Source organism: Rhincodon typus, chromosome 5 (genome assembly GCF_021869965.1).
Source record: "Rhincodon typus isolate 14 chromosome 5, sRhiTyp1.1, whole genome shotgun sequence".
Taxonomy (NCBI): Eukaryota; Metazoa; Chordata; class Chondrichthyes; order Orectolobiformes; family Rhincodontidae; genus Rhincodon; species Rhincodon typus.
Window position 1 is genome coordinate 62356120 of NC_063336.1, and position 25973 is coordinate 62382092.

General features: G+C 40.0%; 1 protein-coding gene across 1 annotated transcript in view; it reads left to right on the forward strand.

The window, feature by feature from the left end:
- The window catches only part of LOC109914682 (laminin subunit alpha-2-like), a 378683-nt gene that overhangs the window by 187785 nt on the left and 164925 nt on the right, over positions 1-25973 (forward strand). Inside the window, exons 16-19 of the mRNA XM_048597042.1 lie at positions 3340-3453; positions 10705-10832; positions 13305-13391; positions 25207-25418. Of these exons, the coding sequence (XP_048452999.1) occupies positions 3340-3453; positions 10705-10832; positions 13305-13391; positions 25207-25418 (541 nt within the window). The remainder of the gene's footprint in view (positions 1-3339; positions 3454-10704; positions 10833-13304; positions 13392-25206; positions 25419-25973) is intronic.

The window sequence follows — 25973 nt, forward strand, 5'->3', positions numbered from 1 at the left end:
AGTTCCTCAGGACAGTATCCTAGGTCTAACCATCTTCAACTGGTTCATCAATGACCTTCCGTCCATCAAGGTCAGAAATAAAGATGTTCACCGATAATTGCACAGAGTTTAGCATCATTCGCAACTCCTCGGATGCTGAAGCAGCCCATGTTCACATGCAGCAGGATTTGGACAATATCAAGGCTTGGGCTGACAAGTGGGAAGTAACGTTCACATCACACAAATACCAGGTAATGACCATCTCCAACAAGAAACACTCTAACCACCACCTCTTGACATTCAAATGATGTTACCATCACTGAACTCCCCGCTATCAACATCCTGGCATTAGCATTGTCCAGAAAATTAACTTAACCCGCCAGATAAATGCATTAACAGTGGCTACAAGAGAAGGTTGGAGGCTAGGAGTACTGCAGCAAGTAACTTTCCACGAGAGTACCCAAAGCCTGTCGACCACCTGCACAAATAACAAGTGTGATGGCATACTCCCTGCTTGCCTGAATGAGTACAGCTCCAACAACATTCAAGAAGCTTGACACCATCCAGGACAAAGCAGCCTGCTCAACTGGCACCACATTCACAAGTATCCACTCCCTCCACTGCTGACATTCAGTAGCAGCAGTGTTTACTATCTACAATACGCACTGTAGAAATTCACCAAAAATCCTCAGATAGCACCTTCCAAACCCACAGCCACTTCCATCTAGAAGGACAAGGACAGCAGAAACATGGGAACACTACCACCTGCAAATCCCCCTCCAAGCCTCTCACATACTTTGTTTGGAAATATATTACCTTTCCTTCAGTGTCATTGGATCAAAATCCTGAAATTCCCTCCCTGAAGGCTCTGTGGGTCATTGTACAGCACATGGACTGTTCAAGAAGGCAGCGCACCAGCACCACCTCAACTGTAGCTAGGAACGAGCAATAAATGTTCAGGGATGTGTAAATGCAAGCCAGCCAGTGATGCCCACATCCCATGAGTGAATAATAAAAAAGAAAAGTAATATGGAAGAAGCTTTGCTTATTTTAGTGTGTACTTGAGCTTGGAGCGCTTGATGGTTGGCAGAGACAGCTGCATCAAAAGGAGACTAGTTCCACTGCACATGCCATTGGACAAAAGCCTTATGCCATCAATGGTCTTGACTATACTGAAGAATCTATGTACATTAGAACTGTCAGCAAGTTGCTGGATTTTATCTGCTCTTTCTGCTCATTGCCTGTTCTTGTTTTTGTTGGAGTTTCTGTTGGACGTCGGCCTTCATATGTTTGTCAGCCTGCTTCTTTCCTTAAAGCTTTGATGATGCTTCCAGTTTACGAATGTCATTTGTGTGTGATTCTGTAGCTCCTGGATCTCCTGGTCATTCCGCATCTCAGAGCTCGACAATCTCCAACCAGTTAGACAAATACTTTTTAATTGCTCCTGCCAAAATGGACAATTTCACAATTTACCACGTTATACTCCTCTTGCCACAGCTTTCTCCAGTCACTTAAAGTATCAGTATCTTTTTGTAACCTCCTCGTGTCCTCTTACAACTTACTTTCCAACCTATCTTTGTGTCATCAGGAAATTTGGCAACCGAACCTTTAGTCCTTTCATCTAAGTCATCCATATAAATTCTAAACTGTTGAGATCCCAACATTGACCCTAACCATAAACCAACCCTATCACTTATTACATCTTATCAACAAGAAAAGAAGACCCATCTCCATCAACTCTTTGCTTTCTGTTAACTAGCCAATCATCTATCCATGCTGTATTTTACCCCCTACATTATGAGCTTTCATTTTCAGCAATAACCATTGATGTGGCACCTTGTCAAATGTCAACACGAAATCTAAGTACAATATATCCACCGGTTCCCCTTTATCCACAGTGTGTGTCGAAATCTCCAACAGATTGGTCAAAAATGATTTTGCTTTCACAGAGCCATGTTGAGTCTGCCTGATTACCTTGAATTAATTCAAGTGACCTGCTATAACTTCTTTAACAATAGCTTCTAACATTTTCCCCATTACAGATATTAAGCTAACTGGCCTGTCATTCCTGCTTTCTGTCTCCTTCATTTCTTAAAATAAAGGAGTTATATTTGCTCCCTTCCAATCTAATGGGACTGAGCTCAAGTCGAAGGAGGTTTCCAAAACTCTTTTAACGCTTCTATCAGGTGTCCTTCTGAAATTTGACAGTCTGCAGACTGCCACCCTCCTTCACATTGCTGTACAATAACATGCAAGCCAGGATCCTCACCAACTGATCCGCTACAGATTGATAAGCATTGCAAGCTAGGATTGAGCAAGGCTGTGTCATCGCTTCAATGTCTTTTTCCATCTTCCTCACCACAAAACTCCAATCGTTCTACATGAAATTTCCTGCTGGAGTGGAGCTTCTATACAGGATATGCAGGAAGCAGTTGAAACTGTGTCACCCCCATTCCTGAACCAGGAGCACCCTAATTCTGCTATCAAGCTACAGCATGCAGACGACTCTTACATGTGTACGTGCTCAAAGGCTAAGCTCCACACCATGATGCATGCGTTCACGGAGGTGTTTGGGAGGATGGGACTTGCTAACATCCAGAAGACAGAAATCCCCTACCAGCCTGCTCCTGCCAAGTATCACTGTCCCTCAACTATCAAGACTCATGATGAGCAACTGGAAAACATGAATCAATTTTGATACCTTGGGAGCCTTTTCAGTGAAGGCAGACATCATCAAACCTGGTGGAGGCCAAGTGAAAATGACAGAAGGAATCTGTAAAGACCTGAGCATCCCACCCACCTCAAAAAGAACCACGTATCCCACCTTGTGACAGGTTGTGTGCATCCAATATTGGACTGTTAGTCACCTCAGCACTGATAGTAACAGAGTCATAAAGTCATACATCACAGAAACAGACCCTTCCGTCCATCTAGTCCATGTTCCCAAACTAAACTGGTTCTACCTGCCTGCATTTGGCCCGTATCCCTCCAAGCACTTATTCATGTACTTATCCAAATGGCTTTTAAACATTGTAACTATATTTCTGGTGGGGAAGAAAGTTTCCTAAGAGGTTGATGCTTTCATAAAATGCAAATTGTGGAAAGGTGTTCGCACAGCCTTGTATTCCCCACCTTAGTCAATACAAAACTCTGATTCATCTTGTATAGTTCTAACTTTACAACCATAGATTAAGGTGGACAAGATGAAAAACTTCACATTGTTTAATTATATATTAATAATACCACTGTTAAACATATAACACTTCACATATCTTGGGATCTGTTTAAACACAAGGAGCCCATTTTGTATGAGTGGAAATGTTCCTTCAGTAAATAACAAAGATATTTTCCTTTTCACAGTCCTGTGCGCCTGGATACAGACGAGTAAATGGCACCCTCTATGGAGGAATCTGTGTACAGTGTACTTGTTATGGCCATTCTAACTATTGTGATGACATTACTGGAGAATGTTTGGTAAGTATTAATTAATGGAATGCAGTCATCCAGCTGGGATGTGCGAATGTTTTATTTACAGCAAATCCAGAGTATCCATGCCAGCGTACTATTTGGAAATTTTTTTTTAATTTTGAAATCCAGCAGCAGCACACACATTCCCCATCTCTGTTAGTAACATCGATTGCACCATCTGTTTCTCATAGTATTTGTTGTTACAGTTAGTGAATGCCTCATGTTACAAAAACCTGAATGGAAAATTTCAGCTTTACAGTGTAATAATATTTTAATATTATTTCCCTTGTTGAAGTACAAAATCTGTGCTTTCAGCTCGGAGTACCATATTGAATGCAGCCGAATAATTATAACTGTGGACCGACTTTGTTCTCTTTTGTTCAGGATTTGCTGTAAATAAGGTCTTTGGTTTAGTGCATGTATTTAATGTTTCATAATGAGTATCACAATCAATAATCATTGGTTAGTACAGAACCTGAGTATTACTGAAAAAGACACATTTTGTCAAAGTGTTTTGACTTGCAATGTAGGAGCAGAAGTAGGCCATTTGACCCATTCAGTCTTTCCACCATTCAATGGGACTACAGCTGAATTGATAATCCTCAACTCCACTTTCCTGCTCAATCCACATAATCATGGACTCCCTTTGTAATTAAAAATCAGCCTACCTCAGCCTTGAATTTCAAATCGGTCAACACAACCTTCCTACCACTTCTCTGGAAGGGTGAAAATTACCAAATTAGTTTGACCAACTTGGATCTTGGCCGTATGTGAGTCATTATGTATCCTTTCTTCCTGCAAATAAAAAAAAACACATGGTACTGAATCAGATGCAGAAAAGTCAGTTTCCAAAAGGAGAAGGAAATCCCAAAGTTTTCTACAAGCGCATCAATTGTTAAAGGAGAAATTAAGCCGATTAGAGAACCAAGAAGAATGCTTACACTTACAGGCAAGAGATGTGACTGAAGAGTTAAATGAATAATTTGCATTGGACTTCACCACAAGGCAGATGCTGCCCAGATCTTGGTGATGGTGGGAGAAGCTCTGTCACTAGAAATGTTTAAAATTGATGAGGAGGTGGTATTGGATAAGCTGTCATGACCTAAAGTTGATAAGGAACCTGGTCTGGATAAAATGCATTCAAACATATTGAAGGAAGTGAGAATAGAAATTGTAGTAGCACTGGCAATAATCTTTTGGTATTCACCCCATCCCCACACCTCACCTTTCAACACACACACACGCTACCTTGTGCACTTGGCGAAGACATTAGACAATTGCACACTTGACACCTTAGGTCTAATCTGTGAATTGGTTACATGCTCACCCAGACAAATTGTAAAAGGTCATTGAGCTTTATGCAACAAGTCAGGCATGTCCTGCGGACATTTCCACAGTTGGCCACTATCGCTGCAACCTCTGTCCAGGCTGCTTTGGTCTGACTGGGAGGTCTCCTCTTCCTTTATGCAGACATGAGGACTTTCCATCAAAAATCCAAACCCGAGAAGAGGACTTCAGGGGCTCATCATCAAACCATGGGGCAGTCTTTTTGGTCTGGGATTCACAATGATTGGTCCTCCATGTCCTCCTCCACATGGTAGCCTGATGGTCTCTGTGGAGAGACGAAGAAAGTCAAAGGGTATAATTGGAGTCTTTTCCTAAGTACTGATATTCATGGTGGGACTGGGCCAGGGGTGCTCAAATGTTCTTTTCTCCCTGCCAAGGGTCCAGTATAGTACATTGTAGGCACAATAGTCACTAGAATTTAAAACAAACTCCAGTAGTTCAATGGATTTGTCAGTCTTCTTGTTCCAAATCCCTGCCTCCTGACCTTGAAAGTGGAGCAGGTAGACAGGATAGTGAAGAAGGCGTTTGGTATGCTTGCCTGTATTGGTCAGTGCATTGAGTATAGGAGTTGGGAAGTCATGTTGTGGCTGTACAGGTCATTGGTTAGGTCATTTTTGGAATACTGCATTAAATTCTGGTCTCCCTGCTGTAGGAAGGATGTTGTGAAACTTGAAAGGGTTCAGAAAAGATTTACAAGGGTGTTGCGGGGTTGCAGGATTTGCACTATAAGGAGAGGCTGGATAGGCCGGGGCTGTTTTCCCTGGAGGGTCGGCGGATGAGGGGTGACCTTATAGAAGTTTATAAAATTATGAGGGACATAGATAGGATGAATAGTCAAGGTCTTTTTCCCAAGGTGCGGGAGTCCAAAAGTAGAGAGCGTAGGTTTAAGGTGAGAGGGGAAAGATATAAAAGGGACCTAAGAAGCAACATCTTCATGCAGAGGGTGGTTCATGTATGGAATGAACTGCAGGAGGAGGTAGTGGAGGCTGGTACAACTACAACATTTAAAAGTAATCTGGATGGGTCTATGAATAGGAAGGGTTTAGAGGGACATGGGCCAAATATAGGCAAATGAGACTAGAGTAATGTAGAATATCTAGTCAGCATGAATGAGGTGGACCGAAGGGTCTGTTCCTTTGCTGTACATCTCTATGAGTCTATGACACTACTTGCAGCATAGCTATCACAAACACATGTTTGGGTGGTTGTGACTGACATATGTTTCATAAACTGATCCCTCCCTCCCTGGACATCCTGCCCTGGAACTCCAATAGCTTGTGCTGTCTGCCTTTCCCTTAACTGTTTGATTGGCTTTTAATTAGCTGATGGACCCTTCATTCAGTCCCTTTAAAAGATGTGAGTTGCAGATGACAAACCTTACACTTCTGGATCAAACTCCCATCTTCCGATTTGAAAATGATTATATATTTTAGTTTTTTCGGTTTGAATTTAAAATGGAAAATTCCATTGTGATTTCTTGGAATTTTGTGTATACATTTGCAGAGGACAAACAATCATTCCTGATGACTGATCTCGTTAGGTTGCCTTCGATTTCTTGATATAGATTCTGCAACCCAATACTTTTATAGTCTCATGGGCTGAGATGGTACATTTGGGAATGGGGGCAAGGTAAAAATTAGGCACCATATGCATTGGTCATCCAGACCCACGCATTGCAAATCTACTGGTTGCATTGAGTGGTCAGATCATCTGCAGGCCATTGAGGCCGTTGGCCACTGAAGGGCCTCCTACTGCCAATGAAATTTTACCAATGGTATCAGGAGACTGGCATCAAGTCTGTGCGGACCCTGTGATTTGCCACTGGTTTTGGCTCCAAAGCAGCTCACCTTCCTGCAGGTCCCTGTGAATTTGATTTGTCGTTATAGCACTGAAGGATGACATTCAGCCTGTGGAGTCCTTGGCTGGTTAATACCCTCTCTCAAAGCCTGTTTGGGCCCCATCGGTTGGTGGGGGAGGATAGCATTTAGTTTCATGGGACAGTGACATTTGGGACCCCTCCTCCTCCTTGCTTCTGCCCATCTAAGTCTGGGATTCGAAGGTATAATATTCACGTTAGAGCCTGAATCTCTGGGTGCTTGTATTTAGTTGCAGATGGGCATGCTAGAAGCCTGAACCAAACACTGTCATGCATACTTCCAGAAATTCAGAAGCGACAAAGAGACTCAGTGCCACTGCTGTGGATAAAGGGGAACCGGTGGATGTATTGTACTTGGATTTCTAAAAAGCATTTAGTAAGGTTATTGAGGAAAATAAAAGCTCATGGTGTAGGTGGTAACATATTGGCATGAGTGGAAGATTGGCTGGCCAGCAGAATGCAGAGAGTAGGAGTAAATGGATCTCTTTGAAGCTGACAGGATGTCACAAGTGGTGGGTCGCAGGGGTCAGTGCTAGGGTCTGAACTCTTTACAATCTAAGTAAATGATTTAGAAGGGATTGGAGATGTGGAGCTAAGTTTGCTGATTACACAAAGATAGGTAGGAAAGTGAGTTGTGAAGAGGACGTAAAGAAGAGCCCACAAAGGGATGTGGATAGATTAAGTGGATGAACAAATATCTGGCAAATTGAGTACAATGTGGGAAAATGTGAAATTGTCCATTTTGGCAGCAAGCGTGAAAAAGAAGCATATTATCTGACATAAATGCTGAGAGGTTCCAGCGGTCTGAGATGAAGAGATCCTAGTACATGAATTGCAGGAGGTTGGTTAGTGTGCAAGTAATCAAGAAAGCTAAAAGAATAGAGATCGCAAGAACTGCAGATGCTGGAGTCAGATATAACACAGTGTGGAGCTGGAGGAACACAGCAGGCCAGGAAGGATCAGAGGAGCAGGAAAATTGACATTTTGGGTCGGGACCTTTCTTCAGAAATGGGGAGGGGGAATGGAGCTGGGTAATAAATAGAGAGAGGAGGAGTGGGGCTGGGGAAGGGAGATGGGATGGTGATAGGTGAATACAGGTAGGGGGTAGTGGGGATTGGTCAGTAGGATGGGTGAGGCGGATAGGTGGGAGAGAAGATGGACAAGTTGTGTCAGGTGAAGGAGGCGGGGATGAGAGGAAAGGTTGGACGTGGGATGAGGCCGGGGGTGGGGAGATTTTAAAACTGGTGAATTCCATGTTTAGGCCGTTGGGCTATAGGCTCCCGAGGTGGAATATGAGGTGCTGCTCCTCCAGTTTGCGGGTGGTGTCATTGTGACACTGGAGGAGGCCCAGGATGGACATGTCACCCAGGGAATATCCTGTTTTTCTGTGAGAGGAACCAAATGCAAGAGTGGGGAAGTTATACTTCAGTTATACAGTGTGTTGGTCAGACCAAACCTGGAGTACTGTGTACAGTAGTGGACACCGTACATGCAGAAGGATGTTAATGCATGGGAGCAGTTTGGAGGAGATTTACTGAACTAATACAAATGGAATTGGACACTGCCTTATGAGGAAAGGCTAGACAGTTAGCATAGAAAGGTTGGCCTGTAACCTCTGAAGCTTAGAAGAGTCAGTGGTGACTTCCTTGAAACATATAAGATCCTGAGGGGACTGGACTAGGTGGACTTGGAAAGATGCTTTCTCTTGTGGGAGGACCTAGAACCATGGGCCATATTTTAAAAATAAGGGAATGCCCATAAGGATGAGAACATTTTTTTTAAATCTTGGAGAGTTCAGAGTCTTTTTAATTCCCTTCCTCAAAAGGCAATGGATGTAGAATATCTTAAGGCAGAAGTAGATAAATTCCTGATGAATATGAGATGAAAGATTGTTAGGGAGATGTAATAATGTATATTTGAGGTCAAAATCAGATCAGCCATAATCTTATTGAATAGCAGAACAGCCTAACAGAAAAGTGGGCTGAGTGGCATACTCTTGGCCCTTGGTCATATGTTCATTTGTATGTTCCAGGAACCTGCTTGAACCTTCATTGTAGTGGGACGATTTATGTTTGAACCATGAGCATTGGCATGCTATCCAAATCTATTTTCACATGTATACAGTTCCAGTTGGGATCCAAAAAGGAATATAAACTTCGGTCACACTTCCTCTCCCTAATCAAACAACTCAGAAGGTGTGGTGTCTTTGGCCCAAAGTGACTGAGATTAGCAAAGTCAGTAGATGTGCTTATATTTTCACTGTGCTATTGTTGGAATCACATAAAGTTGTTTTGCCAGACTTGAAGATTAATAGTGTAACAAAATAATACATTGAAATTACAGGAAGACCATGGCATAATCTGTAATGTTTTAAACAATATTATTCAATTTTACATTTGATTTCATGCCCACAAACCAAATAGAATATGTTTAAATCACTTGTCTGATCAAATAAGCTGGTATGAATATTTTTTGTATATAGCTAAATCATGCAATAATTTATTATTCAGTGTAAGCAATGTTTGTCAGGGATATTCTTAATCTCTAATGCACGGACATCAGATCCATAACGATGAGGGTGAACTTGCTTTAAAACATTTTTTTTCTTTTATTCTGAACACTTCTGTTATCTGCTAATTGTATGTGAATTTGACAATTCTTGTTAACTCAGAGACAGTTTGGTTTTATCCAGTCTAGCAAGGCGCGAGGTTAAAGTAACTTTAATCATTTTATTATTGAAATAATGCTACATGGATTGCTACCTGTGTTTAACAAAGATGAGAAAAGCTTTTTGTGTGGTGCTTTCTTCATTGTGATAATTAAATTCATGATTTATTATTCTCCCTTGAGGGAATGTTCTATCTTTAAGCCAAGGGTTAATGCTTATTAATAAGGACATTCCATTTAAATGCTATTTTAGAAATGCAACATTTATTGCTAAGCATTGCACATAGTTCATACAAATGTGGATGATTTTGCTAATATTTATGAATCTGCATTTTAGTGCAAAATAGAGTGAAGTATATCCTTACGCCAAATTAAAATATTCAATGTGACACAATTTATGGGAAAGCATGTGTACATTTTGTATATCTGACAAGAAATGTTACCTGCTTCTAATTACACTGCAATTTTGAAGTTACCTGTTAAATACATGTTTCATTGCTTGGAAGTTTCATATGTCCTACCTTCAAGGTGCATAACTGAAGATGGGGAAATGTTTCTTTTTGAAAAATTGCTGTGCTTTCAGTCTAATAATTACAACAGTCTTCTAAAACTTGCAAAAGGTAGTCAGCAGTCCCCACGTGATGGCGTGGCTGAGGATAAGTTGCTCGGCTTTGCCGAGATTCAAATTTCAGCTTTGTTGCGATTTTAGTGGAGGCCTGAATGCCTTTCCAGAAGCAACGTGGAAGTCTCTCACATACTTCCTTGTAGCTGCCTCAGAGTGGAATTGTGTTGATCAGGAAAGGGGTATTGATTGCCCACCGACGGGAGGAAACTAACGAGATAAAGACCCAGACCCTCATCTCAAAACAGTATTTAGCAATATGCTGATTATTTATATCAGGCAACTATTATAACTTTCTGAGAATCAAGGAATGCTCATATTGCATTCTTTCTTTGCTATCTTGCCAGAGGCATTAATATGATTATTTTAAATTGATTGATATTTCCATTAAAATACCATTAAGAGAAATGGATGCAGCTGTGTTAAACATTTGTACAGTAACATTGTTCACATAGCAATCTCCAAGCTCCAAGTTAAATTGTAACAAATTTTATAATGCTGTCTGCTTGTGATCTTTAGTGAAGAATATTTAAGTTCCATATAAAACTAGGGTGTCAGAATTTATTCATTATTCATTGAAAAAATATGTAAATTCAGTAAATGATGTTGTGGAATGACAGTTTGTTCTGTTGGCAACTCTCCCACATATTTTGAAAAGTGAAATCTTTTTTAAAAATAATTAAAGAAAAATAAATAATTTGTCTTTCATTGATAAAGTTCTTGAAAGAAATATTCTTTATTCCAGAATTGTCAACATGATACGACTGGCAGGTTTTGTGATAAATGTCAGCCTGGCTTTTATGGAGATCCAACTCAAGGAACACCCAATGATTGTCACCCTTGCAGTTGCCCATTTCTAATTTCTACAAATAAGTAAGTAAGATATGAATTCATCCATATCTGTAATATTGCATAATGATATACAAGAGATGGAATCTTGTGGAGGTGATGGTGGTTCAACCAGCAGCTGGAAAGCTGGGGTATACTCATGTTGGCATTTCATGGGAAGGGCCACCTCACCTTCCTTCATTCAGACTCCTGACCTGTTGGTTGTTCTGTGGAGCCAGAAATCCCATATGCTGAGAGCTGGTGGTCAGTGAAAGTCTGACAGATCTACTGAATGGAAAGACGATGACTGCTACCAGTTCACTCATCTGAGGCATAAAATTGTTGCTTCATCCCAACCCGGAGGTAAATGATTATAGGAAGTGGGGACCCCATATTGTCACAGGAGGAGGGGAAATTGGCTGGGGTCTTTGGGTCAGGTGCCCACCTCCTTTTCTGACTAGGCTTCCTTTCACCACTGAACCTACCATGGGATAGGCACAAGATCCCATAGCTCTGGTTCTGTCTGGCGACGAGCATCATCGCCAGAATCTGAGTTGTGAAATGAGTGAGCCATCGGTAAACAAACTAAATTCACTTTCTTTCCAAAAACAAAATACAGTGGATACTGAAAATCTGTATTGAAAACAAGAAATGCTAGAAACATTTAATCATTCTTGTAGCATTTGTGGAGGCAAAAACAGAAGTTAATGTTTCAGGTACTGTTTTTATCAGAGCCAATTTGACCGGAAGTGTAATGTCTCACTTCCGCAGATGCTGTCTGACCTATTGAGCTTTCAGCATTTCCAATTTTCAATTCAATTTTCCAGTAATGGTGTATCTTACTTTGTATTAGAGTTTCAGTCATAGTCAGTTCTATTCAAGAACTTCCCACTTTGAAGCCCTGCTCTTATCTTTGATGGGATTTCCATTTATCTTTTCTGCATTGTTTGCCATCATTGTTTTTAATTCCCCTTCTTTCTCCTACCCCATTTGATATAGAATTTTCACATTGAGAAGCAGCACTGCTTCTGTCATGGTTACCTTGCTGAACATTATAGCTCAACAGGTTAATACAATGAATTTTTTTCATACAAAAACTCCAGTGGTAATAACTTCCAAAAAAACATAATTAAACTTTGTCCATTGAGATAATCTGCTAAAGTAGCACCTAATCTGATCATGTTGAAAATAGAGAAGGGACAAAATTGGGAGAACTATATAACCTGGGTATTACACTGCTCCCTACTGTGTAAATATGGTAACTACATTTTATGGCGACTTTAAAAATTACTTCTCCATGTTGATTAGAATTCCCCGAGGATGGTTGAATGCTTACTTTGCTGCAGCCTAATTTCATTATCTCCTACCCTCAACGTTCTGCCATTCATACTCTCAATCTGACTGCCACAACAGTAATGAACTATTTATGTGTTAAGAAAGTAAGGCAGACTGAATTTTTAAAAAAAATAAATCAAAGTCCAAAAATGTGATGACTCGTGGTCTTACTTTCAACATCTCCTTATTTTTCACCTGAAAATGTACAGCAGTGAACTCTATTCAATAACAACTTCAAAGGAACCTTTTAAAGGATACTTATCCAGAATACTGAACAAATGAACATTGGAATTGGGAGATATTAGGCTACTCGGCCCCTCAAATTGGATTCCCAATGCACCAGCAAAATTTTCGAACTGTGATTGAATAAAGATAGAAATAAAGAGTAAACCACTGCCTTTTATTATTAAACAACATATGGTATAAACACCTCTACTGCTTAAAAGAAACTGGTGAAAACTTTTAGCCTGTGTGAATGGAATCAATGAAACTAAAAATTTGACAGATTTGTTACAGGAAATCAGGGTGCTGCAGGTTTCATTTATACCAAGGTAACAAGATAATAAATTCAATTTAGCATATTGTCTAACTCACTGTGAATCTTGACTTCCCTGCAGACCTTTTGGAATGCACAGAAGATGATCTGTCTTCTGTGAAGTGCTACAAGAGAGTAGAGGCAAATGGCATTATAATTAAAGAACAGCACACAGAAATTATCACTCTCCTACAATTCCAGTTGCACAGGACAAAATCTCATAAGTTTTTGCAGGCCTGATCAATACTTTTTTGGAAAATAAATAATCCTATCAGTTGATTATGCTACAACTTTGTGATTACAGTTGGATTCAATGTTTTTCCAAGACTCTGGAGATGCACACAAGCAGCTGGACATTCCTTCTTTTATATAGTACAGTGTTATACACTACGGAGACTTTCAGGCTGAAATGCCATTGAGATGCTGCCATCCTTTTTCTATACTCAGTGTCAGCCGAAATATCCAATAGTCATTCTAGAAACTGTTAGCTGTTATGAGATCTCCGTTCTATCTTTGGTGCCAGAAGGAAAAAGTAGCCCAAGTCTATTCCACAGGGATGATTTCAGTAAAGTTGAGCTGTTGGTTATGCAGCTAATACATTTTTTTATCTTTTATCTTTTTGTGGCTGCCGAACATGTACAACATAGTTTTAGTCCAACTTGTCACCTGGATTCTAGGGGAGAGATAATATGTGACCAGTGTGCTCCTGGATATGCAGGATCTCGATGTGACAGGTAAGAAATTGTTGATCTTTTGATTTTTATCCCACAAGTACTGGGAACCTTTAATAGATTAACTGGTGAAATACTTACTTGTTTCTTAACTTTCTTCATGAGGTCAGAAGCAACCTTCCATATGGTTCACAAATAATAAATATATCATCATTTCTTGAAACGGTCTATTTAAATAGGCAATAGTCCAAATTCTGTACTTTGTTTTGACCATGTTTTGTAATAGTAGTTATTAGTTTGATGTTGACAGCATTTCATTTCCTAATAGTTTGATACATAATGGCAATTATGTTAATTTCATGAAAATCCAAAAAATGTCCTTGAAGTATTGAAGCATTTCTGTTGGCATCTGGTACATAAATATGCATTTTGTTTGAAAGTAATCAAAATGTAAGTTTATCTTATTCAGGGTTGATTCAGGGTGATTGGGTAGTTGTTGCGGGATCATTGTATTTGTATTCTCATGTAGGATTATATTACATGCAATTAATTTTTACAATACTTCAGTCTGACATGTTAAAAAGATTAACTTCTGATGCCTTCAGATCTCTCTAAAAGTAGGCTTATTTTTTCAACACAAATGTGTTGATGCAGTGATGTGCATCAAAGAAACAGTTCATGGTTTTCTGCTCTTGTTGAAAATTAATAATTTGAAATGTCAGTGCTTTCAGTTCATTTGTTTTTGGTCTTAATAGAAATAAACTGGTGAATCAAAATAGTATACAGCAATTTATTGAAATTCTAGTATTTCTGCGCATATGAATATTATTTCTTGGAAATACAAACGCAGAACATAAGTGATTACAAATTGGAAAGTTCACGCCATATTAGGAGATGATTCATTTAAAGGGTGTGCTTTGATACATTGATGGTCATGTAAAGGAAAACATGTTATATTGGGAGTGTCTGCAAGCTTTATAGTTGAAAAAGGCACCTGTCATTAAGTGTCACTGTAGCAGAGGGCTATTTCTGTCAGACTGCTCACATCACTCTGTGGGGAGCTACAGTAAGTGACATCTGCTGCAATGTAATTTTAGAAGCAAAGGAGCAATCTTGTTACAGAGGAGAGCATTGTGTCAAGGCAGTAACAATAAAAACAAAAGGCGCAGATATGAAATAATCTTAAAAGTAATTGAGTTTTCCATGGTTATTAAAAGTAGGTTATATGAGGAGTGACAAAGTGATTGAAACATGCCAGAAACTATTCATAGCTGAAGCACACTTTGGTCAGTCATTTGATGGTTATAGATAACCTCAATTGAAGATCAGTGTCTGTCCATTCTCATTTTGTTCCAAAATAACAAAATATATTGTTCTTTTCAAAATGCAGACAGATTCTGATATCCTTAATTTTTTTTTGGAAATGAAAGACTTTTTAAAAATGTTGTTGTTCTCAGGATGTGCACACCTACAAATGTTGTTCTCAGGATGTGCATACCTACAAATGTAAATATGCGTTAGGAGCAAGAGTAGGCCATTTGATCCCTCAAGTCTGATGGTATTTAAAAAGATCATGACTGATCTGATTGTAGCCTCAACTTTCCACCTAGCCCCAACAACCTGCCTTTCCTTGCTTATCAAGAATTTATTCACATTGTCACCTAATATAGAAAGTTGATGATTTATAGCAATTTTCTCGTAGTTTATTGAGAAGCAGCAGTTTAGATATGGTACATTAGTTGTTTAAATCAAGAAAGGCAGCAGAACAACCGGAAAGAGATGAGAAAACTTTACTGATCCTAGAGCTGTTCTCTAGAATGGAGGAGCAGAGGCAGCACACTCCCACATTCCAGTGATCCTACATTTTTTTGTGGTGGTCTCTGGTAGTCTTTGGTGTCTTGCTACCAGCAGTCTTTGTTCATCCTGCAGGCGGATATTGGGGTGGGCTGCAAGTCTTCTGGTCTTCACTCAAGGAGATGGTGTAGCTCATCTTCATGGATCTTCTTGCCCGTTCCTGCCCTCTTGTCCCTGCTGTTATAGCTTATTTTGGAGGCTGGCCATCCAGCCAATGCTAATCACCTGTCTAACCCCTCTTGATCAATGGCCATGGGACAGCTACTCATCATGTCAGATGACTGTGGTTCTGATGCCTACCTCCATTCGAAGGTTAATTTTCATTCGTTCAAAGATCAAAACCTTCTTAGTTTTGATACACTGAATTGGTAATGGAGTAGTGTAACACTTGATAAATCTTTGGCACGAGTCAAGACCACAATGGTTCTTGTGACCTTTTCTCTGTTTTCATATAGGGATTTTGTTCCATTAAGAAGGCAAGATACAAATGTGACACAGTTAGATGAGGTCTCATGCTACACACGAGTTAATCAAACATAGAACGCTGAGTTAAAACAGATTTAAGGTTGCCTCCAATTCTCACCAATGTCTGACTTTAAAATGTTCAAAGATTCTGCTTCCACTCCTTGTGAGGAAGAGAGTTTCAAAGACATATGATCCTCTGAGAGAAAAAAAAACTCCTCATCTGTGTTGAAAGTGCATGACCCCTTTTATTTAAACAGAGACCCCAAGTTCAGGATTCTCTCACAAAAATAAACTTCCTTTTCACATCCACCCTTCAAGTTTTATATGTATCCATCAGGCTATCTCTTACTCATTTAGAGCCCAATGGATACATGCCCAGCTTGTTCAACATGTCACTGGCGAGACAAATATTTATTATCCAACCCTAATTGCTTTGGAGAACATGTGATAAGCTGTCTTCTTGAATTATTGTAGTCCATGTGATGCAGATACACCCCCAGTGCTTTAGAAAGTGAGTTCCAGGGTTTTGAGTTATCAGCGGTATAGGCATGACAATATATTTCCAGTCCAGGATGATGTATGACTTGGAGGGTATCTTGCAGATGAAGGTGTTCCCATGCCCTTTTCGTTCAAGGTGCTGGAGGCTACAAAATTGGATGTTGCGCCAATGTGAATTACTGCAGTGCACCTAGTAGGTGGTACACCCTGCCGAAACTGTGCGTCAGTGGTGGTGGGAGTCAATATTTGTAGTGGTAGGTGTGCTGCTAATCAAGCAGAATTTTTGTCCTGGATGGTGTTGATTTTTTTTGAGTATTGTCATTTAGGGCAAAGTGGTGAGCATCCCAGCACACTCCTGTGGTTGCCAGGCTTCGGCATGTCAGGAGGGGAGTTACTTGCTGCTAAAGCCCCAGCCTCTGAGCTGTTCTTGTAGCCACTAGATTTAAATGGTTCCTCCTGTTCCTGGTCATTGATAATCCCTAGGATGTTGATAATGGGCAATTTACTGATGGTAATTCCATTGAAAGTAAAGGTAGATGCTTATATTTTCCGAAACAAAAACAGAAATTGCTGGAGCATCTCAGCAGCTTTGGCAGCATCTGTGGAGAGAAATCTGAGTTAACGTTTTGGGTCCGTTCTGAAGAAGGGTCACTGGATCTGAAACGATAACTCTGATTTCTGTCCACAGTCCTGCTGAGATTTTCCAGCAACTTCTGTTTTTGTTTCAGATTTCCAGTATCCACAGTTCTTACAATTTTTTGGTTAGATTTTCTCTTTATCGTGCTGAAATTGCCTAACTGTTGGTTTGCATGTAACTTGATGACGTGAGGATTGTGATTGCAAGCTCTCCACCACTTCAGAAGCTTAACACCATTGTGGATTGCTCTATCCAGTTGATTAGCACCCAGTTTGAAAGTTGTCCAGATCTTGTTGCATCTGCACATGAACTGTTTTATTATTTCAGTGACTGTGAATGCTGCAGAACATTGTGTAATCATCAGTGAACATTCCCACTCCTGACCTTATGATGGAGGTAAGGTTATTGATGAAGCACCTGGAGATGGATGTATCTAAGGCGTGACCTTGAGATGTTCCTGCAGAGATGACTAACTTCCCACAACCGCAACCATCTTCCTCCATGTCAGGCATGACTCTAACTAATGGAGACTTCCCCTGATTCCCATTGACTCCAGTTTTGCGAGGCTTCCTTCCAGTAGCACTGAATCAAATGCGGCCTTTGTGTCAAAGGGCAATCAACTTCACCTCACCCCTGGACTTCAGCTCTTGCAATTAAAAAAAAACTTGCAGGTAGTGATGTTCTGCCCTTGTTCGTTTAGTTGGGAGAGATAAAAAGTTTGGAACGTGCTATCAAAGAAAGCTCAGTGAGTTGCTACAGTGCATCTTGTAGATGGTACACACTGCAACCACAATATGCTAGTGGTGAAGGAAATGAATGTTTAAGCTGGTCGCTGGGATGTCAATCAACAGGACTGCTCTTTTCTCAATGGTGTTGAGCTTCTTCATGTTGGTATTGTTAGAGCTGCACTCATCCAGGCAAATGCAGAGCTTGCAATCACATTCTCCATTTCATAAGATCATCAGAAAAAGGAGTGAGAGTAGGCCACTTGGCCCATCGGAATATCTGTGTCATTCAATAGATTCGTGGCTGATTTAATGGTGGTGTTAACTCCATTATCCTGCCTGTCTACCATAACGCCTTGACTCATTTGCTGAACAAAACTCTGTCTAACTCAGCTTGAAATGTGTTCAATTCCCAGCTGTCACTGGTCTCTGAGGAAGCCAATAAGTTGTAATTAAGAGAGCTCACTTAAAATTAGATAAATCCCCAAGCACAGATGAGATGTATTCCTGGCTGTTGTGGGAGGCAAGGGAGGAAATTGCAGGAAATTAATTTTCAAATCCTCTATGGTTACAGTAAGTGGCAGTGATGAACAAGGGAATTGTAGGCCAGTGAGTCTAACATTAGTGGCCAGAAACATTTGGAATGTATTATCAAGGACAGAATTAATTTCCACTTGGAGAGGCAAGGTTTAGTCAAGGACAATCAGCACGGCTTTGTCAGGGGTAGATCATATCTGACAAGTTCAGTTGAGTTTTTCAAGGTGGTGACTGTTGTGTGGATAAAGGTGGTGTAGTGGGTGTAACCTACCTGGATTTCATGATGGTTTTAGGTTTTGCATGTGAGGCTAGTCAAGGAGTTAAAAGCTTGTTGGATTCAGGGCAGTTTGCCAAATTGGATCCAAAATTGGCTTAGTGGCAGAAAGCAGAGCGTGATTTTGAAGGTTTTGTTTTCTTTGTGATTGTTGAAGATTGCCTTTGTGACTGAAGCCTATTTCCAGCGATGTACCACAAGATTTGGTACTGGGTCCCCTGCTGTTGGTAGTGTCCATCAATAATCTGGATATGAATGAGTATAGGAGGTACAATCAGGAAGTTCATTGATGACACAACAATTAGTGGTGTGGTAAGTAGCAAGGAAGAAAGCCTTAGACTACAGGACTACAGCAGTAATTCTAATCCCATGTATATGCACTCTTCTATTATCCCATTAACTTAATTTCCAACAAACATTTTTTCCAATTTATTCTTGAATGTTGTTCTGCATTCACTCCAGTATTGTGTTCCACAACTTTATATCTACAGTTATGGCCCCTATTTTCTATGGGGGGGATTTGAACCCATGTCCTCAAAGCATTACGTGCGCCTCTGTATTAATAATCTCCTGATAATATCAGTAGGCCATCACCTTCCCTCTGAATTGGATGAGTGCAGTGTGTTACAGGTCCACAGTAACCTTTATATAAGGCCTGGAGTTTATTAAATGGTCAAGGATTTCATCATAAATTTAAGCTGTAAAATGTTCACACTGTATTTTTCCTTTTGTCATAGAGTCATAATGGAAGGAAGCCAATCAGATTATTGTGCTAATCAACCCCAGTTCTCTGCACTTTTCTTGTGGCCTTGTTTACTTTTTAAGTAGATATCCACTTCACTTTTATTTTTTACTATTAAATCTGTTTCCCATGTACAGTGCTTTCCAGTTCATCATAATTCACAGTGTAAAACAAAAAGTCATCTCATCTGCCTTCTGGCATTTTTGGAAGTTATCTTAAATCTCTCTTCTTTGTTTACTCTTGCCAGTTGGAACTAAGTACTCTAAATATTAAAAGCCCTCATAATTTTGAACATCTGTTAATTCTCATCATGCCTTTCTGTGCTATAAAGATGACCAGCATCATTTTCTCAGTGCATACATATGAGGTCAATCCTCACTGATAAAAATGTGGTTCATCTCCTCTCCATCCTCTCCAAGACCTTGATATCCTTCCCAAAGGATGCTGGTCTGAATTGAACTCAAAACTCTACCAAAAGCTAATTCAGTTATTTACAACAGTTTATCATGTGTTCCTTTATCTTGTTTCTTTACATGTATATGAAAAGTTTATTTTTCAAACAGCCGTCTTGTCTTGAAAGTTTTGTATATGTGAACTTCTAGTTTTGTCTCTTGCTGTATCTTTTATTAAACTTGCTCTTTCTATGATGTCTCATTCAGAAGAAGCTGCATGGGACAATTGCTTGTTTCATCTCTCCAGTAGTTTCTTTTCCCCCGCTGTGGAAAGTGGGGAAATGTTGGAAGTATGAACATGTGGATCATCTGCCTGTGTGAACTACGACATGAACGCCCTGTCTGAGATGAATAATTCTTGGCGTGGAACTTGAACCTGGATCTTCTTGCTCAGAGGCAGGACTGCTACACACTTTGCCCCAAGGCCCTCTCAATATACAATTGAATCACAAGACAGAATTATGTCAGAATGTACACTGTTAATTTGCAAATGGTTACTCACAAAGAAGAACAGAAAACAATGCAAAATAACTGAAGGAAAGATATTCAGATGCGGAGGTGCTGCGTGGTGTCCTTGTTTGCTTGTTAACATCTGATTAAACATGAATTCATTATCATCTTTGCAGCTTCTAATGTTTGGGAGAGAACCGGGACATGTGATAGGCTGGCAAAATCTGAGGAGATGACCCTTTTCTGTTTTGGTTGAGAATTTCTCAAGAGCTGGTTCTGTAAGGCATTTAGCTCAAAACACTTGCATCTCACTCAGATATCTGCAAAATATAGTCATTGGGTTTTTGGACACGATTCCATCAGGAAAATGCAGGAAATCTGGTGGTGGCTTATCTCTTGAGCTGTTGTCATGTCACAATGTGGTCCTGTTCTATTACGTTTGCCTGTAAGGATATAGCATCTTCCTAACTTTGTGTTATGTGGCAGTACAACTGTGCTGAATTAGATAGGCTTCGAACACACCGAGCAACTCGACACTGGATATTCATGAGGTGCTGTCTGCCAGCATGGTTGTAAGCCAGAGGATCATCCATGAAGGAGGGCAGACCAAAAAATGAGTTTTCAACCAACTGAAGCTGCAATACAGGAGTACTTGCATGGCAAACAGCAAAGGAAGCACGTGATAAACAGTGCTAAGCAATTCTGCAATCAATTGATCAAATCTAAGGTCCGTAGTCATGCTATAAATAGTTACGAATGGTGGTGTACAGTAACAATAACAGAAGGGGAAGGCTCCATAACTATCCCAAATCTCAATGGTGGGGGAGCCCAGCACATCAGTACAAAAAGCATGAGTTGATAATCCATCTCTGCTTCCTATGGAGGTCCTCAACATCACACGTCAGCTTTCAGCCAATTCGGTTCACTCCATGTGATATCAAGAAACAGCTGAAGGCACTGGATACTTGGAAGGTGAAGGTGTCTGACAATATTCTGGCAATAGTACTGAAGATTGTACTCCAGAACTATCTGCGCCTCCAGCCAAGCAATTCCAGTGAAGTTACAACACTGGCATTTATTCAGCAATGTAGAATATTGTCTAGGCACTTCCTATGCAGAAAAAAAAGCAAGACAACTCCAACCCAGCCAATTACCATCCAACCAGTTGACTTTAAATCAACAGCAAAAGAAAGGGCTTGTGCACAGTGTCATCAAGTGATACTTATTCAACAATAACCTGCTCACTGAGTTCAATTTAGCTTCTGCCAGGCCCACATAGCTCCTTACCGTTTTAAAGACTTGCTTCAGACATGGGAATTAAAGGTGACTACCCTTGAAATCAGGGCAGTATTTGACTGAGTGTAGCATCAAGGAGCGCCAACAATACTAGTACCAATGGGAATTATGGGAAAACTCACTGGTGGTTGGAGTCATACCTGGCACAGAGTAAGATTGTTATAGTTGGTGGAAGTCAATCTTCTCAGTTCCAGGACCTTACTGCATGAGTAATGTAGGAGGGTAGTGTCCTAGGCCTAGCCATCTTCAGATGCTTCATCAATCACCTTCCCTCCATTATAAAGTCAGAAATGAGAATGTGCAATCATTGACGAACAATGTTCAGCACTATTCCTGAGGACTGCTCATGTTCTGAAGCTGTCCATGTCCAAGTGCAGCAGGACCTGGACAGTATTCAGGCTGGGGTCAATAAGTGTTAAGTAACATTTACCCGACACAAATGCTAGGCAAAGACCACCTTATACAAGAGAGAATCCAACTATCTCACTATTGACATTCAGTGGCATTGCTATCACTGAAATCCCCTCCATATCAACAAATTGACTGTTAAATTAACCAGAACCTGAACTAGATCAGCATTTTAGTGGCATGAACTTAGAAGATCAAAGATAGCATATCTACCACCTGAACATTCCCTTCAAAACCACACACCATCCTAACTTGGAACCGTGTTACCATTCTTTCATTGTCACTGAGTCACAATCCTGGAACTCCCTCCCTTAGAGAAGTGGGCCGTAATGGTTCAATTGGGCAGATCATTGACACGTTCTGAAGGTCAGTTTGGGATGGGCAGAAATGCTGGCCAGGCCAACTTGCAATTTTTTAAGCAACACTTCTAAATAATTAATAAAGATTTTGACAAGTCAACAAAATCTTTAATTCTGTAAATAAAGAGGGAAATTAAAGCATGCAAGATGTCTAATTCATATAAATAATGCTCACAGTCAAAAAAGCAGAATTTTTTTAATGACTCCAACAATGTCCCTCTGCCATATTTATTACCATTTATTAAGGTATGGAGCTCAGTGAGCCTAGCCTCACCCAAACATTTAAAGCAGACCTAATATACATATTCAGTATTCATGAGCTGCATTCATGTCTGTAGCCGGACCGATCAGCGTCAAAAATTGCACATCATAAAATGTGTTATCCAACTACTTAGATGAGAGAGATTGGGCACAGATATTCTGATTCACTCCCACGTGTATGGAACCTTGTATGAAATTTAGAGCAAAATCACCTTTATCTTGCTTGAACAATGCATTTTAACTTCACCCACTGTGAGCAGCATTTATTTACAATGCCTAATGCAGAGGCTATTTGCAGTAATGGCTTTGTAATATGAAGCCTATGACAAGAATAAATATTTTTGCCTCAGTTCCAATGGCCAGATTATTTTAGATGTATACAGTTGATTAAATGGGTTTGGCATAACCTCAGAGCACCATCACATAGTCACACCATATTCTGCATTTAAACATTCATCTGTGCAGTGTTGAAGAAAGGTTGAAGATGAAGCATGCAAAGTCCTGCACATATTAAACTTAATTTATCAATGCATTGTCTAAATCATGGAGTCAGATTCATTACTGACTACATGTGAAGAGTTGTTGCAATGTCATGATGGATACACTGTGGCATGTGTAAATAATTACTGTAATTGGAAGAAAGAGAATTTTCTTTCATATCTAGATCATAACAATTTTCTTGTAACTGCATCTCACACCACTAGAATAGCCCTTGAACCAAATTTCCTGAGTGGTTTGTCAAACGATTACCTACTGTGTTAAACACCATCGTATGTCTGCTTTCTTTTGCAAGTATACAGAATACATTCAGTATTTCAGTACTTAGAGCAAACTGGTTTGAGCTTGAGAAGGTCACAAAGCGTTACTTTAATTCAGAAGTAAGAAGGGAAAATCCAACAAACACTTGGCAGATCAGGCAGCAGCTGTGCAGAAAAACAAATGTCTGACCTCCTCAGTGTTTCCAGCATTTTGTGTTTTTACTTCAGATTTCTGGCACCCTACTGCTACAGAGTTTTGATTTTGATTTTACGTCAGAGCTGTCTTGGATTGAACTATTCCATCATTTCACTGTGCATTATGATACAACAGGATGCTACAAAAACTCAGGGAGGAATTCACATACTTGCTTAATTAGTACAAACTAATGCTGTACACTTTAGGATATCTGGTTGGCTGGACGATTTGGACCAAAGGGTCTGTTTCCCTGTGACTGATTCTATTGGAATGTGGCTTGAGACATTCTACTCTTGGTTGACTTAATCAAACAGAATACTCACATCCCAATGAGAAAATTATTTTGGTCTTTAATTGCTCCACCCAAGTTCATTGTAGGTGGTATTTCTTCTACTGTTCACACTTAAGTCTCCAATCATTCTGATTGTTGATGAGATGTGGAAATTTGTGTGATATTTGGAACAAGAATGTAATAAAGTGTGAAATGAGAAAAAAATGTTACACCATTGACTGAGTTACCTTTAAGCAATTCATGCGCTACCAAGTAAGCTAGATTTTGGATCTTACCGTTGTTAACTTTACAAAACTTTACAAGCTGTTAGCACTAATAGTAGACAAATGGCCATAGATATATCTTAAATAATCATTGTTTCACAACTCACAAGTAGTTCATTAAGTATTACAAAGGAAAAAAAATGTTAATTCACCTATGCAGATTAAAAAAATCACAGGCTGAAATCTGTGAAACATAGGTTAATGGAATAGAGTTTGAATGTCATGCTGGATTTCATGTTTATGATTAAGATACCACAAATTGAAGTTACATTGTGATGTATTTTTAATGAGATGGGAGCTGTTACAGTTCCAAAAAGGGGTCTGCATTTTGTGTTTTCACATGGTACTATCTGGGCTAGAACTTACTTTAGTAATGAGTAAAGGGAATGTGGTTTAGAAGTAAACGCTGTTGGCAGACCGTGATGCTGATGTGATGCTAGTGGTGTTTTTGTTGACCTTAATGCTCCAACTAGCACCTACCAAGCTGAACCTCTGTTCAGCAGCAAGAAGGACTCTATGCAAATACCTTCAATGACTCCCGGGTTAATTGTTGATTGATTTTTATTGACGCGTTAGTAGAAGTGTTTAAGGTTTGTACTGCTTTTAAAGTTGTCTACGCCCACGAGTAGTAGTACGGCACAGGTCTTGGTTCTGACTTCAAGAGTTCTTTCAGAAGTCATGTGTGGATTAGTTTCTGACTCCTTTGGCCTGCAATATGATAGGCATGGCTGGTGGACAAGACTGTGAGGGGTGAATGGCAAGAGTGCTTTCTGCAGGAGGTCATATTGGCCCAAAGACAGCAGGGAGCATTTTTCCAATCTCAACCTCAGCAATGACCAGTGTGTACACAGTGTCTCTGTTTTACTCAGGAGGTTCTCGCTGCCATTATCCTCCTCCTCCAGTAAATTAACATTTGCCTTATCCTGTTCCCTGCTGAGGATGTAGGCTATTCATGTCTAGTCTCTCACTCCGTGCAAATCTGCTTCTGAGCCTGCCTCTAAAGTCGGTTTAGTGTCAGTATCTGAGCTGATGACTGTGAGTGTGATATTTCTTCATTGTCAGTCTTCTTTTCCCATTCCTTGCTCCTGCAACATCAGGTGGCCAGATATGCTGACCTACCAGCATCACAGGAATAGGCATAGATTCATCTCACTTTGTAGACCATTTTCCGAGTCCGACGTCCCATTCTGAGGAAGGGTCACTGGACCCAAAACGTTAGCTCTGATTTTTCTTTACAGATGCTGCCAGACCTGCTAAACTTTCCAGCGATGTCTGTTTTTAAATTTGATACCTGAACCTTATAATGAGGAGACTATGAAACCATTTCAATCCAATTTCCAGGAATGTATTACAGGTAAGGAATGTGATTATATCCGGAAAATTAAGTTTGAATTTTGCTTTTGTTAACCAGGTGTTCTGAAGGCTTCTTTGGACGGCCTAACAAACCAGGTGGATTATGCCAACCCTGCCAATGCAATGGTAACCTTGATCTGTCTGTGCCTGGCAGCTGCAATTCTTTGACAGGAGAATGTTTACGTTGTATTGAGGGAATTTCTGGTCAGTTCTGTGATCAATGTGCTGAAGGTTTCTTTGGAGATGCTGTTGTAGCCCGGAATTGCCGGCGTAAGTATGTTTCATCCTTGATTTGGTATTTGATTCTTAAATGTGACAAGTTAAAATAACTGACGGTCCTTTGGGCAGGTGGTAATTGGAAATAGTTTTGAATGTATAATTTTGAGCTTAAAACAAAACATGGCTGCATAAAGTTAGAATAAAACAAGATCATCTCCACCTTCATGCTTTTAAGTGGTAAATCCTGCATGAACCAGAAGGGATACATGTGATGGATTTCTCATTTGTTAGACTGGAGGAGGCCCATTTATCCTACATCATTTTATGGCTTGTAGTGTAAACGTGTGGCTTGTGAGGTGGAAGAAGTGAGAGTGGCAGGGCAATTTTAAGGTAGCGGTAGATGGCTTCTTGGTAGGTAAGGGAATCAAAGGTTATTGGGGTTTGTCAGGAATGTGGAATTTGAAACATGCACAGATCAGCCAAGATCTTATTGAATGGCAGAGCAGGCTTGAAGGTCCAAATGGCCTACTTCTGCTCCCAATTTCTGAGTGTAATAGTTCTAGCAGCCGTTTAAATTGGACTGTATTTTAAATTTTAATTGTTTCA